Genomic DNA, 15288 nt, shown 5'->3' with positions numbered 1-15288 from the left:
TTAACATTTGTATGGAGACACAAAAGACCCCGAATGGCCAAAGCAATCTTGAGGGGAAAAAACGGAGCTGGAGGAATCAGACTCCCTGACTTCAGACTATACTACAAAGCTAGAGTAATCAAGACAGTATTGTACTGGCACAAAACCAGAAATACAGATCAATGGAACAGGATAGAAAGCCCAGAGATAAACCCACACACCTAGGGTCAACTAATCTATGACAAAGGAGGCAAGGATATACAATGAAGAAAAGACAGGCTCTTCAATAAGTGGTGCTGGGAAAACTGGACAGCTACACGTAAAAGAATGAAATTAGAACACTCCCTAACACCATACACAAAAATAAACTCAAAATGGATTAGAGACCTAAATGTAAGACCAGACACTATAAAACTCTTAGAGGAAAACATAGGAAGAACACTCTTGGACATAAATCACAGCAAGATCTTTTTTGATCCATCTCCTAGAGTAGTGGAAATAAAAACCGAAATAAACAAATGGGACCTAATGAAACTTCAAAGCTTTTGCACAGCAAAGGAAACCATAAACAAGATGAAAAGACAACCCTCAGAATGGGAGAAAATATTTGCAAACGAATCAACGGACAAAGGATTAGTCTCCAAAATATATAAAGAGCTCAGGCAGCTCAATATTAAAGAAACAAACAACCCAATCCAAAAATGGGCAGAAGACCTAAATAGACATTTCTCCAAAGAAGACATACAGATGGGCAAGAAGCACATGAAAAGCTGCTCAACATCACTAATTAGTAGAGAAACACAAATCAAAACTACAATGAGGTATCACCTCACACCAGTCAGAATGGGCATCATCAGAAAATCTACAAACAACAAATGCTGGAGAGGGTGTGGAGAAAAGGGAACCCTCTTGCACTGTTGGTGGGAATGTAAAGTGATACAGCCACTGTGGAGAACAGTATAGAGGTTCCTTAAGAAACTAAAAACAGAACTACCATATGACCCAGCAATCCCAGTCCTGGGCATATACCCAGAGAAAACCATAATTCAAAAAGACACATGCACCCCAGTATTCATTGCAGCACTATTTACAATAGCCAGGACATGGAAGCAACCTAAATGCCCATCAACAAATGAATGGATAAAGAAGATGTGGTATGTATATACCATGGAATATTACTCAGCCATAAAAAGGAACGAAATTGGGTCGTTTGTAGAGAGACGTGGATTCACTTGGATACTGTCATACAGAGTGAAGTAAGTCAGAAAGAGAAAAACAAATATTGTATATTAATGCATATATGTGGAATCTAGAAAAATGGTACAGATGAACCGGTTTGCAAGGCCGAAATAGAGACACAGATGTAGAGAACAAACGTATGGACACCAAGGGGGGAGGGAAGTGGTGGGGTGGGGGCGGATGAAATGGAAGATTGGGATTGACTTATATACACTAATATGTATAAAATAGATAACTAATAAGAACCTGCTGTATTAAAAAATAAAATAAAATAAAATTCAAAAAAAATGTTAAAATTTTAAAAATAAAAAGAACTCCATCTATTTCCTAACCTAGTTAAAGGAAACACGTCCATTCAGTTACCCAAGCCAGAAACCTATAGATCACCCTACTATTCTCTCATCTCTCTACCCACTGCATCTAACTGACCACCAAGTCACATTGATTCTACCTACTACAAATGTGTTTTGAATTTATCCCCTGCTCCCTAGCCCTACTGCCATTGCCTTAGGTTGGGCTTTCATCTCTGCATGGATCAGGAAAAGCCACCGAACTCGTCTCTTTACCTTCAGTTTTGACCCCTGATCCTTGCTCCATCCTGCATACTACAGCCAGAGCAATCCTAAAATGAAGACCTTATCCAGTTATTCACCTACTTTAAATCCTTCCATGGGTCCCTAGAGTCTTCAGGGCAAAGTCCAAACACCTATGCATGGCATACAAGGCCCTTCACTATCCAGGCCCTAGCTACTTCTCCACACTCACCTCTTGCAATGATGTCACATCTCACATTCTGGCTGAACCAAACTTCTGGTGATTTCCTGAACACCTCTATGCTGTTTACCCTTCTATGTTCCCACATGGTGTTCCCTTTGCTCCCTTTTCTCATGTTTTGGGCAAAATTCTACTCTTATTTCAAGACAATTTGATTTTTATTTCCATTTTGCAGTCCTTCCTAAGTCCCTCAGGCAGACTTAGTTGTTTCTTTCTCTATGCTAGCTTGTCATCTTGCACTTACCTTCATTACAATAATCATCACTCCACATTATATTTGACATTTTACCTGTTAAGCAAGTTCCTTGAGGTCAGGGACCATTTGCTATTTATCTCTATATACCCAGTGTATACCTAGTGCATAGTGTACCACTTTGCCCATACAATTTGCTCATTTTCACCTCCATTAATATCACTGCTCTCTGTCTCAGCAGAGGGAGGAATTTATTTTTCTTCCTGCAACATTTGGCTAAAATGCATTTTATCCATTAAATTTTCCCTAATCACACTTACTTCAGTCTAAGCACTCCTTCATTTTATCATGTCCTCCGTGCTTGCAGAAGAGCCCTCCAACAAACATATCTGTGCTTTAATGATTTAGATTCTATTATTGCTTCTAGCCCGGCCACTCTAAAACATTTCAGGATCATCTGCTGAAGTCATCCATAGTGGTGTGTTTTTTTAACTAATTTCTATTAAGACACTTATTTTTATGCTTGGAGAAGTAGTCAGACATTGAATCTTGCTCTTCCCAAACCAAATACCATTTCAATGAGCAACATGAGCAGAAAGGGGAGAACTCCAAGCCACCTACGGTTTGAGCTCTAAGACTTCTGAAAGTTACTGGAGCAAAGACCTGGTGGCAAGATGAAAAGCTGAAATTCCCCAAACTAAGGGAAGCCTTTCCCTCTCTTCCAGCTCATCTCCTTTCTTTTTTCATTCTCTTAATGCTAAACAGCCATGCCACCCAGCCCCTTAAAAGGCTTGAGAAGAGCCAGAAAGAAATCAATCTGCCCATGGAGCTTCTGGGATGGACCAACCCATTTGTCCTGCAGCAGTTCTGGAGGGGAGGAAAACAGATGGCACACGAAATAGCCAGGACAATGCTTTAATGTGCTCCATGCTCTAAAAGTTAACAAGAAGACTAAAAAAGTAAACACAGAAGGGCTATACTACATTCATCTGTGCTCCCTGTACTGCACGCTGTGTTATAAATACTCCTCTTTCTCTCTCGATACTGGGTTGTCCCTAGCTAGACTAATAAAAGTTTCTGGAGGTCATCAAAAAAATATGTTTCTTTTGTAACCCCCAAATGACCTACCACACTGAGTACATCGCGTTTGCTCAAGAAATGTTGTTGCCTGACTGATTACTAAGTATTTAACCATTTTTCTTCCCCTCAATATTTTCCGGAATGCTTATTTATTCACAAAACCATGCAGACTTGGAAGCCAAGAGGAACTATTCATCTGTTGGTATACATTTTCCCTTGGCTATGCATTAAACAGAGATTTCCTTTGGAAATGTAAACAAAGGATGCCTGATGAGACCGGACAAAGAACTATATATAGAGATCAAGTGGCCAGAGTAGCAAGGTCAGAGCATGCCCTTCCTTAACCAGATTAAAGGAGTCTTGGGCCTGCCTCTCCCTCCTTCCCATGTTCTCCAGCCCCGACAGAAAATATTTTCCAGCTGCCTATCCACTGAATTCTGAAAGCTGGGCAGTGACTCTAACAGGCTGCATTACCAAAGAATTCAGCTAACAAATCTGTGGTGATCCTAATCTCTGTTTCTGTAATAATAGGAAGACTGCAGCTTTGTTTACTTTCTGAGGAGAATAGAGAACAGGGAGAAAGAACCAGGAGAGGGAGGCAGTATTTATGGCTCTTTTATGAAAAGTCAATCTGTGACAAAAACATTTGCAGACAATCAGGAAGGGGAACAGGTTTGGCAGGAAAATAGCCTATTCTAGTTTTCTCAGAAGTGCCTTAGCTGGTATCCTCCACCCCCGCCCGATGTGAAATGCCTGGTTTACACTGTGAATATAGTCATTCCCAATAGACAAATCTGGATTAGATAAAATGAAAAAAATTCAAACCACCCCTTAATGTCTGGCTTACATGAAAGTATCCTACTATTTATTTCATTTTATAAAGTATTTGTAAGCATTTATGAAGTCTCAAATCTCTTCTTTAACTGCATTTCTAATCCCAGGGCTTGTCTTGAAGCCTTCTGGACACACAGGCTCTGTGCTGAACGAACATAATAAGTACCCTGGATTCACCCTATTATTATGGGGAAGTTAGGGCACACCCCTAACCTTTCAGAAGCGATGATGTCATAGAGCACAGCCATGGCCTTCCATAAACCATCCTGTAGGGCCCCTGTCAAAGACAGAATCCTAAACTGAATAAGACCATGAAGTTAACTCCCAAAATACACTCTCACCCTTGACATGTAATGCAGAATCTCAAGATTCTTTCCCAAGTCTCAGTTAACATTTCAATTCCATTGTCTGTATTTCTTGCACATGTGTATCCACATCAGGGTGGATTTGTATAACATGTAAGCCCCCAGAGGGTAAATACTGTGTCTATGCTGTTTTCTTTGTACCTGGTACAGTGCTATGCATAAGTTAAGTATTAATAAAAGGTGACCTTTTGTGTACCAGAGCAGACGATTGGCCGAGGATTAGTAAGCATCCCTGAGGGAGTCTCTTAAACCCTTCCTTTGCTGGTTGCCATGGGGCTACTTTTCCCACCTACTTTGCTTACATTTGGCACCACTAGTGTTATCTCCTGCAGGCTCAAGCAGGAATACTAACTTCAGAAAGGCACTGTGAAAACATCACCTATAACCTAGAGGACCAGGATGAGTCCTCCTCCACTAACACAGTGATGCACTGTTTCATGAGACTAGCTCCTTGCCACTTGAAAAGAGTAGGGCCCTGAATCATAAAGGTTTGATTGGTGCGATGGGCTGGGAAAGGTTGGAACAGGGCTATGTTTGGGTGAGGCTGGCCAGAGTGATAAACTCCCTGGGTGGGGGCGGTGCAGGGGGGTGGAATGATAAGATGTTAGAGAGGTGCTAAAGTGAATAAGCAATGAAAATAAACTGCTTACTTTGCTAATTTGACTACAACTTGCTCTCTACTTAAATAACTTTTTGATGAGAATGAGGAAGTGATGATTACAATTTCTAACCACATTTTATTCACTATGAGATGTTGCCCCACCCTCAATCATGTAAATTCTAAACCAAGGGATTTCTTATCTTGTCTCCTGCTCACAATACTTCCTTGTCTCTTCACCAGTGTGGGTTTCTTATACTGTAATCTAACAGCATAATCAGAAGCTTTGATAGAGTAGAACATAAAGGGAATCTGAATAGCTGAAAACCACTCTAAAATGCCTTGTTTTGCTTCTCCCCTCTTGGAAAGGATGAGACCGAAGAGAAAAAGAAAAGAATAAAGAAAGCAACCATTCACAGAATCACGACTTGAGAAATCTGGAAGTGACACTGAAGGTCATGTATTCAGTTCAAACCCTCATTTTATAGGTAAGGACACTGAAGTTGAGAGGCTAGATGACTTACTCAAGTTCATACTACCGGTTAATGACAGAGTCATGTTCAGAAACCAACTTTCCAACTTACATTCCAGCATTCTTTCTTTCCATTCCTTATGCTTCTTCCTAAATTCCCCACCCCATTCCATAATCTCACACCTGAGTTTAACTGGTATCCTGTGTACTCTACCTATAGCACCAGTCTCTTCCACAAATGGAGTGCCCAGCAGGGATTAAATTGCTATGGTATGCTCATCATACAACAAAAATCTACTTTAAGAAACCCAATACTTTAAGATATTCAAACAATCAGGAGTGGTTACTTATATAAGAAGATTATTTGCCTTATAAGAAAACTCTCCACATTCTCTTAAATAGGACTCCCCAGGAGGTATTAAGAGATGAGATCTTAATAAAATTATTTTATTGCTTAAAATAAAATAAACTTGAACCATTACCTTTTCTGTCATACAAGTAAGATTAGAACTAGACTATCAAGTTTATAAACAGAAACATTTTTATCCAACCACTGCCCATGAGGAGTCCTGTATAATATTTTACCCAACCCTGTTTACACTTTAAGCCCTACCTACCATCACCTTTTCAACAAAAGCAACACAAAACCAAATGCTATGGCTGAAGTTTCACACTCTTGCAAAAAAGAGAGAAATAACATCTTTGTTTTATTATGACCACTTATGAAGAGGTCGACTCCTCTTGTAGGCTCTGTTCTGAGATCTGATGTAGATAATCTCATATGGTACAACACTTGATAATTCACAGATAACTCTAACACAGATACCATTTGTTGATGACAAGAATAAGTGGAAAGGCGATGAGTGAGGACCAGGTAAGGTGCATGGGGAAGAAGGGAGGAGAGGTTAGGAAGAGGAGAAGCAGTTCTGATGATATTCTTATAGAAACAATATTGCACTGAACAAACCTTGCTCTACCCTGAGGACCTGGGGTTCCCAACTTCCCTTACTCCCTAGCAATCTTTTTAAAGAGCTAGGATGTTCAGTCTGATGAAGAAAGAAACATACTTCATGTTGGATTCTCACACCACCTGCTATTGGAAAAGGAGAAGGGATTGCCCCTGGGACTGATGTCTCTCCAACCCACCACCACCACTTATTATTATTTTTTAAACAATAGCTATCTGCCACTTTTCTTGGAACAGGCATCCTAAAGGAATGAGACTTCTTAAAATGATCATTCAGCCCTTCACTCGAAATGTCCGAGCTACACTCTGACAAAACAAGTCCCCCCAAAAGGATCGCCTGATCCAGGTTCTTCGGAAGAATGACAGATGTTTCTGTTACATACCTCAACCTGCTGGCAGATCTGTATTAGCTTGGCCATTTGATTTTCTAGTTCACTGTTGCGCTTAACCAGGTTGGTGAGGTTCATCTCCAGAGTTTGCTGCCATCGCAGAGTATGAAGCCAGAGGGAAACGGGGAAGAGGGGAAAAAAGAAGAAATGTTCAATGAGTTTGAGACCCAGTATCACGTGGAAATCAGTCAGTCAGTAAACAAATATTTCAAAGATTCGTTGCACATGGGCCAAGCACTGTTCTAGGTGCAAGTAATAATGCTGTACATTTGCTCCAGACTGTCATTATTGGGGAAAAAATGACATTCATGACTTTGTGAATGTAGGAATTTAATAACATTAAAGCAACTTTATGTTTTCTATAATATTTTTTAACTTTTAAAAGTACTTCATAGGGGCTTCCCTGGTGGCGCAGTGGTTGAGAGTCCGCCTGCCTATGCAGGGGACACGGGTTTGTGCCCCGGTCCGGGAGGATCCCACATGCCGCGGAGCGGCTGGGCCCGTGAGCCATGGCCGCTGGGCCTGCGCGTCCGGAGCCTGTGCTCCGCAACGGGAGAGGCCACAACAGTGAGAGGCCCGTGTACCGCCAAAAAAAAAAAAAAAAAAAAAAAAAAAAAAAAGTATTTCATAGTCAATATCTCATTTTGCCCTCATAGTAATCCTGTGACATAGGGAGAACAGATTTTATTCTCTCTTTTTTTACAGATGAGTTGACTAAGAAAACTATAATTTATTGAGCAATTACTACTTGTCAGACACTATGCTAGGCAATTTCATACATATCATTTAATAATTATGACAGTCTATGAAGTAGGAGATGTCAGCATTTTACAGATGAGAGAACTGAGCTGCAGATTGGGCTTAAAGTGTTTTGCACAGTCATATGACTAGTATGTAGCAAAGCTAGGACGGGAATCCAGGTCTCTAGTCTTCAGATACAGCTTTGCCCCAGTATTCCATGATTTTTTTGTCTTTGTTGATAACACTTTATATTTATCAGTAGGTTCCTTCAGAAAAAAAGATGGCATTTTCAGTGTGGAATTCATCAAAATCTAGCGTTGTATCTCACAGCTTCCCTCCTTTGGCACTAAGCAATAGCCTACAGAAATGCCAGACTTCAAAATGCAAAGCCTAGCTGTATGTATCAAGACAGGACATCCATTGTTTACTGTTGTTTACTGGGACATAGATCCTTTTAGGGAAACATTAGCAGCGCTTTGCAAATCTGTTTATTATAACATAAGTTAAAACAGTACTAAGACCTCCTCGCATATTTTCAGTTGAGCAAGCTACTCTCTTACATTCCTCATGTGAACAAAATAGAATGTTATTCACTCTAGATTGGTAATGGGCTTTTTTTATTCCTCCTCATTTCCAAGTCTTCAGCTCTGACGGCTGCTTCTTCCAGGACCTGCCCCAATATCCACTCCTCTCTCACTCACCATCCCAACATCCCCACAAAGTCTGTTCCAAATGGAATACCCCAACTTCCTGGTCCTTATTCTGCTAGCACAGCATTCCTTCCCTTGGTTGTGTTCATTGCTTCATTGCTGTCTCCATGGTTCCTATGGTTCATAGTTGTTCGAAGTGCATGTTTTGGGCGGGGCGGGCGGGGGGGAGAGGGGGCAAGGGATAGTGGGAAGAAGGGGAGAGGACTCGTGTTGGCCCCTTTCTTCTCCGCTAGGTAGCTGTGGCTCCTTAGTACCCTTGGCACTGTCCCATGAATCCATCCCAGAGGAGTATTCCCACACATTTATGTATTTCTAGGACAGGCAGTCTGATCTCACTTGTTCTCAATCTGGATTATGAGAATCAGCTTAATCTCTGCTTCTGGCCAGATCTCGCTTGGTTTCTTTGGCTTTATGCCCATGGGAGTGATTTTTTCACCATTTATTCCATTTTTCTTGGCTTGGATACAGTGTCTCCCCTGGCCTTCTTTAACCCCACCACCATCTCAATCTGTGGTCTTCTCCTCAGCAAGGAAAAAGGGAGAGAAAAAGGAAAAACAAAGGGCCGCAACTGTTGATTTGGACATGAGTTCTAAGCTAAGTAGATGTCAGGGGAAAAAAAAGAAATGGCAGTTCGGAGATTTAATACAAAAGGTATTTCATTTCTACTTAATACAAAAGGTATGGAGCACCTACTCTATTCAAGGTGCTTTGACTTCAGAGATAAAGAGGAGGTGAAATTATGCTGGGTCTTGAAGGATAAGCAGGATTTTAATAGACAGAGATGGAGGCAGGCAGGGCGTTCCAGGCACAGGGAGTAGCATGAGCAAAAGTAAAAGGGAATAAAGCATAGGACACATCCAGGGAACAGAGGTGAGTCTGACTAGAACAGAGGGTACAAGAAAATAGAGGGGCACAGGCTGGAAATGGAGACAGAGGCCCTGTTATGAAGGTCTTAAATGTCTAGGTGAGGAGTCTGTACCTATTTTTGAAAGCAGTAGGGGTTTACCAAAGGCTTTTGGATCGATCCCTTGATCATTATGTAGTGTCCTTCTTTGTCTCTTCTAATAGTCTTTATTTTAAAGTCTACTTTGTCTGATATGAGAATTGCTACTCCAGCTTTCTTTTGGTTTCCATTTGCATGGAATATCTTTTTCCATCCCCTCACTTTCAGTCTGTATGTGTCTCTAGGTCTGAAGTGCGTCTCTTGTAGACAGCATATATATGGGTCTTGTTTTTGTATCCATTCAGCCAGTCTGTGTCTTTTGGTGGGAGCATTTAATCCATTTACATTTAAGGTAATTATCGATATGTATGTTCCTGTTCCCATTTTCTTCATTGTTTTGGGTTTGTTATTATAGGTCTTTTCCTTCTCTTGTGTTTCTTGCCTAGAGAAGATCCTTTAGCATTTGTTGTAAAGCTGGTTTGGTGGTGCTGAACTCTCTCAGCTTTTGCTTGTCTGTAAAGGTTTTAATTTCTCCATCAAATCTGAATGAGATCCTTGCTGGGTAGAGTCATCTTGGTTGTAGGTTTTTTTGAGCAAGATTATGACATAATCAGGGCTGCATTTATGAGATCAACCTATGTGGGGCAGACTAAGACAGGAGAGCCTGGGGGCAGGGGCACTGGTTAGGAGGAGAGTGCAATATGCAAAGCAGTTGGTAATGCAGATCTAGGCCAAGCTAAGAGGATAATCGAGAGAAACACGTTTCAAGAAAGGATTTGTCACTCTCAGATATGCAGAGAGCGCGAGAAATACGAGGCCTGAGTAAAGGCAGCTGGATTTGGTAATTAGAGGTCACTGGTGACCTTTGGAAAAGGAGTTTCAGTAGAGTTTTGGAAGCAAATGCCAAACTGTACAGGGTTAGTGAGTATGTCAATAGTGACGATGTGGAGGCTACAAGTCTGGACTCCTCTTCAAAAATTCGAACGTAAGGTGAATATGATGGAGCTGTAGTTTGATGAAAAGGTCCAGCTCAAGTTAGAGAGTGGGCATGTGTAACGGGCCCAATCAGTTTGTGATTTCCTCCCGCAGAGTGGTCCAGATTCCTAGATCAGTGGAAATTCCATGTCTCACAAATGAGTTTATGGACATATTAGGTAAATATAATGTAGATTGAGGAACTCAGAGCAGATACAGTGTAAGAAATCTGTGTTTCAACTGTAATGTGTTTTCTTTCAAACATGGGATTCCAAGGGGAGAATGTTTTCTAACAAGTGTATGCAACCTGTTGCAACACTTGTCGTGAAACTGATATCTTATAAATAATTCATAATGCAGAGCAGGACTAAGATCCCTGCTGTGTGTTCCTCATTTGTGGCCCACAACTGAGACTCACAGCTTCTGTAAAGCCACTGAAAACAAAAATTAGGGCTGAACACATAATTTGGGGTCTGGTTAGACTACGGACCTTGGGTCTCCATCACAACATTATGGCAAATGGTTATTTTGCTCTGGCCCCCTAGCAATTTGCAGAATGCCAGCACATTTTAGCAATCCAGAACTAGAACTGACAAGATGACTCTAATTTCATCTTTACTTCATTAATATGAAAAGGCTTTGAAAAATAAATCTTTGGCTAATGAAAACACCATCTGTTGATGGCTTTTTGCCACTGTTTTCTTACATTACGAGACATAATTTGAGGGAAACACCGAACATTTACTTACTCACTTCCTATTCATTTACCAGGAATTAAAGCCGCCTCTCAAGCTGGAATTGATTCTCAATAATCAACATATGCAAAGGGAAGCAGAGAATTGAAGCAATTATGCAGTTGATTTCCTCACCCTTCCTTATCATGCTTAGCCCTGACGAATCATTTCGAACTAGAAATTCTGGGCCACTCTAGGTATGAATTTCATTGACTTGGCCAAGTAATTATCATGTCTATACGCAGACTAAGTATACAAAAAGGGTGTGTGTGTGTGTGTGTGTGTGTGTGTGTGTGTGTGTGTGTGTGCGCGCAAAATTTTATGTAAAACTAAACACGTCTCTTTGTTGTGTTGTTGTTGTGGTTGCTTGGTTGTGAAGAACCGGTTTGCTGTGTTCTTTCCTCATGCAGTCCACTTAGTGACTGAGCCAGGCTCCTTCTGCCCAAGCCTAGTTAGTGCAGCTTTCTCAGAACACTTGAACTGTGACAACGAGAGAGCCCAAGTGGCAGGGGAGATTGGAATGGAGATATCTGCCGGGAGGAAACTGGACAGGAGGCTGGCAGGGAGAGCAGGATGAAGCTCCCATTTCCTGCTGCAGGAGGTTAGCTCTGGGCCCTCCTGTGCTTCCCTGTGTGAAGGTTAGAGAAGCCATTTCAGCTATGAAACTGTGAGACCCTCCACACCTCCAGGTGGCTACATTGTTAGAGCTCTCACAAAACTGTACATGTGTCTAAACAGCACAAAGTGAGGGGAAGATTTGGCTGATTTGCATAATTGAGATTTTAAAAGGCCCAAGTTAGCTAAATTGGCAGTCTACACTGATTCCATTTTTATCCAAGTTCCACTTCATTTGTGTCATATAGACTTGGCCTGTTTGTGTTCTGTTATACCCTCCCCAAAGAGGAAAATGTTTTGCTATTTCTGAGAAAGCTAGGCACAGGCTATTTTTCTTCCAGACAGCTTCCCATAAAAAGAAATGGCTTCACTAACACTCTCAAATAATTGCTGGGGTTTTTTTTTTTTCCCGCTTCTTTAGACACAGGTTATTTCAGATAACTTTCTCATTGGCTCCCCGAAGAAAACTAGCTACATGTCCAAACACCAGCTCTTCACTGAAGCCAGAGAGTCCCCTTATGGCACACACTTGACTGTGTTCTTCATATGTCATGCTCCGGGAAGGCACATGCATTCACACATGTATGAGCACACTTACATACACCTACCTGACACAGCGAGTCTTGAAGCCTAAAAAGGGGTCAGAGCCTTCCTGTTTGTTCTATTGAAACATGTTTTATTGCCATTGAATGCCTATATTCTCTCTTACTTTCTACAAGGTACAAGGCGAACATTATCTAAAACTAGACAAGATCCCAACTGTTTTGATGTGGGAATTGAACCTTGAAGGTTTCGAAAAGAAGTGAAGGGAAGAAGGGCCAACCCACCCCAAACCCGAGCCTCCCCAATTGACAGAAGACAACTTCATCTTTAAAAATACTCGGATCCAGTGACCCCGTTACTATTCTTTAATAAGCTCTTTTTTGACATCTTGTCTATTCACTGATGTTCCCAGCTCTTCCAAAAGCCAGCAGCCAAAATCTTAGCGCACTTTTGGGGTCACATTCTGCCTTCTTTTTTTAACTGCTTGTCTTAAAATACTTACTTTGCTTTTGCTTCAGTCTGTCACTTTATGTATCAATTACATATGGCCTTTCAACAGCAGAACACACCATCTGGTCCACAAACTGAAGCCCACACCCTTATGCCTGAGTTTATTCTTTCCCCAAACATTTATTCGCTGTTGTATAGACACGGGCTATGTCCCAGAATGAGATGCAGGTGACATACTGGAGGTATGAGGTCTACTCTACCTGAGGTTTGCTGGGGATCACCAGACTGGTCTTCAAGCCAGGTGAAACAGGTGGCCAGCCCTCCTCTTCTCAGAAGGTTCTGAAATCATCCAGCAAAGACACACCCTCTCCCAGTCCCCTTATCAGAAATGTTACACAAACAATCCCACATTCTTTTCTTTTCCCTCTGTTCAGTTGCATAGCATGGTTAAATCTCTAGCTTAAATGTATAAATTATTATTTGGACCTTCGAAAAGAAAACCTATACTAAAAACCTAAATCCAGTGTTCATTTTGATAATATTGAGCTGAAACCACTCTACTTTCCCGGAGGCCTCCATACTGTATTCCACTTGCACGATTCCTCTTCGGTTCCTGCCTCTCATACACATCCTCCCCTTTCTCCTTCGCTTGCCCTTCCTCTCTGTCTACCTTCTAGACCAGGAGTGTGCTGCAAGGCTCACTCCTCAGCCTTCATTCAGCTCCCTACTGCCTGGCTCTACCTCCACGCTAAAGACCCTCAAACCTATGTCTCTGGCCCTGATCCTTCGGCCGCCACAAAGGCCTGAATTTCAACCCCTTCTGGAACACTTGCCCTTTCAGTTCTGAGAGTGCCCCATGCTCTATCTCCACCAGATATTTGAACAAACTATTTTCTCTGGACTAGAACACTCCCTGTCCCTGACCCCATCCCTGTCCCCCAACTAGGAGGGACACCTAAAGTCTCTAACGCCACCCAAAGTCTCTTCTGATGCCCCTCCTATGATCTCTCTCTCTCTCTCTCTCTCTCTCTCTCTCTCTCTCTCTCTCACACACACACACACACACACACACACACACACACACGCCCCGTGCCTCCACTGCCACAGGACTCACCACACTGTCTTGTAACTGTGTCCTCACTCGTCTGCCTCTGCACACTACGCTGACACCTCCACCAGGGTTGGGATGTGCTGTCTTTTTCACTGGAACCGCAACCCCTTTTCTAGTGCTTGGCACCTTCAGACTCGTCTGAAGTCATCGCCCCAAACTGCTAGTCCCTTCCTAATTTCTCTATTTCTGTAACCGATACCACCATCCTTCAAGACATCTCCTCCTCAAAAATCATTTTTTAATTCTTTCTCTCCATCATCTATAACCACTACAGTCGTTCTCCAAGTCCTGTCAATTCTTTCTTCACAGTCTCTCTCCAGTTGGCCCTCTTCTCCAATGAATTCATTTATGATTCCCTGCTTTTAAGCCCAATGACTTCCTTTCACTGACCCTTCCTCTGTGCTTCAGAGAACCCTGTGCAAACCTCTGCCATGGCACTTACCATACTGAATTCGAAGATGTTCTTACCTATCTCCCTTACTGAGCTTTGAGCTCAGTAAGGCGGGCACTGTGCCTTAGTTCCTGTGTCCCCAGCTCCTACTACAATGACTTGAACAATTTAAGTGTTTAATAAACAAAGTGCATGTTCATTAATTGTTTTTTAAATGAATGAATGAATGAATGAGCCCCTGGCCTAACACCCTGGGGCTACAGTTTAACTTCTTGTCTGGTCCATCTTCAGGGGAGATAAAGAACAAGAGAGTACCTCATTATATCAACCCTTTATGAACTTGAGTGTCATTATCACATTTTCCCTTTTAAACCTCACTTCTTTGGGTTCAATAATTCTTGTTTCCTTAATCTTTCTTCACCTATATTATATTTCTGTAACATGTTGTCTTGCCCAATAATAACAGACAGGATTTTCATCCACCCAAGAACAATCTCTGAGTCAGTGTTTTGTAAGCTCTTCTCAGACTGATGATTGTTAGCTCTTTCAGATGTTGATGAGGAGGAGACTTGGGACAAAAGAAATAAAAGAAAAACAGAAAGATAGGAACACAGGTAGTTGGAGTATCCACTAGCTAAACTTGCTCTCAAACCTAAGAAACAATAGAAAACATCTTCCAACACAGAGTCCTGTTAATACTATGTGAGAGTAGAGCCAGAGAATCAATATAATTATTGGAGGGGGGAAAGGGGGGTTCAAATGAGTCTTAGCACACAGTTCGAGTAGAAATGGAATAATATGCATTTTTTACCCTCTCACACACATACAAAACATGTACAAATTTATACATATTATAAGTAACGGGGAGCAAGTCTTGGACAATTAAGAGACCACAGAGAAGCAAGATCTACAAGCGAGGATGATTTTACGATTGTTGAGCTGAAGGCTGGTTTTGCTGAAAAACCCCATGACAGATATTACACCCACCCCATGCACACATGTCCACCACCATACCTTAGAGAGTCCAAATCTAGACACAAATGCTTTGCTCTTATATTTAGCTACTGTGATTCAGTACCTAAGTGAGAAACAACTTTTTCTGTTCCCTCAGCTATGGTAACCCACCCTGGCCTCCACTGAAGATTTGTCTCATCATGAGGCTCATTTATTAGGGAGATCCCTAGT

General features: G+C 41.7%; 1 protein-coding gene across 1 annotated transcript in view; it reads right to left on the bottom strand.

Annotated features, from left to right (window-relative positions):
* Window positions 1-15288, bottom strand: part of MID2 (midline 2) — a 103633-nt gene that overhangs the window by 68604 nt on the left and 19741 nt on the right. Inside the window, exon 3 of the mRNA XM_082864260.1 lies at window positions 6885-6980. Within this exon, the coding sequence (XP_082720386.1) occupies window positions 6885-6980 (96 nt within the window). The remainder of the gene's footprint in view (window positions 1-6884; window positions 6981-15288) is intronic.

This window comes from Leucopleurus acutus (genome assembly GCF_964270905.1).
Source record: "Leucopleurus acutus genome assembly, chromosome: X".
NCBI classification, from domain to species: domain Eukaryota; kingdom Metazoa; phylum Chordata; class Mammalia; order Artiodactyla; family Delphinidae; genus Leucopleurus; species Leucopleurus acutus.
This window is presented reverse-complemented; position numbering and strand designations above follow the sequence as displayed.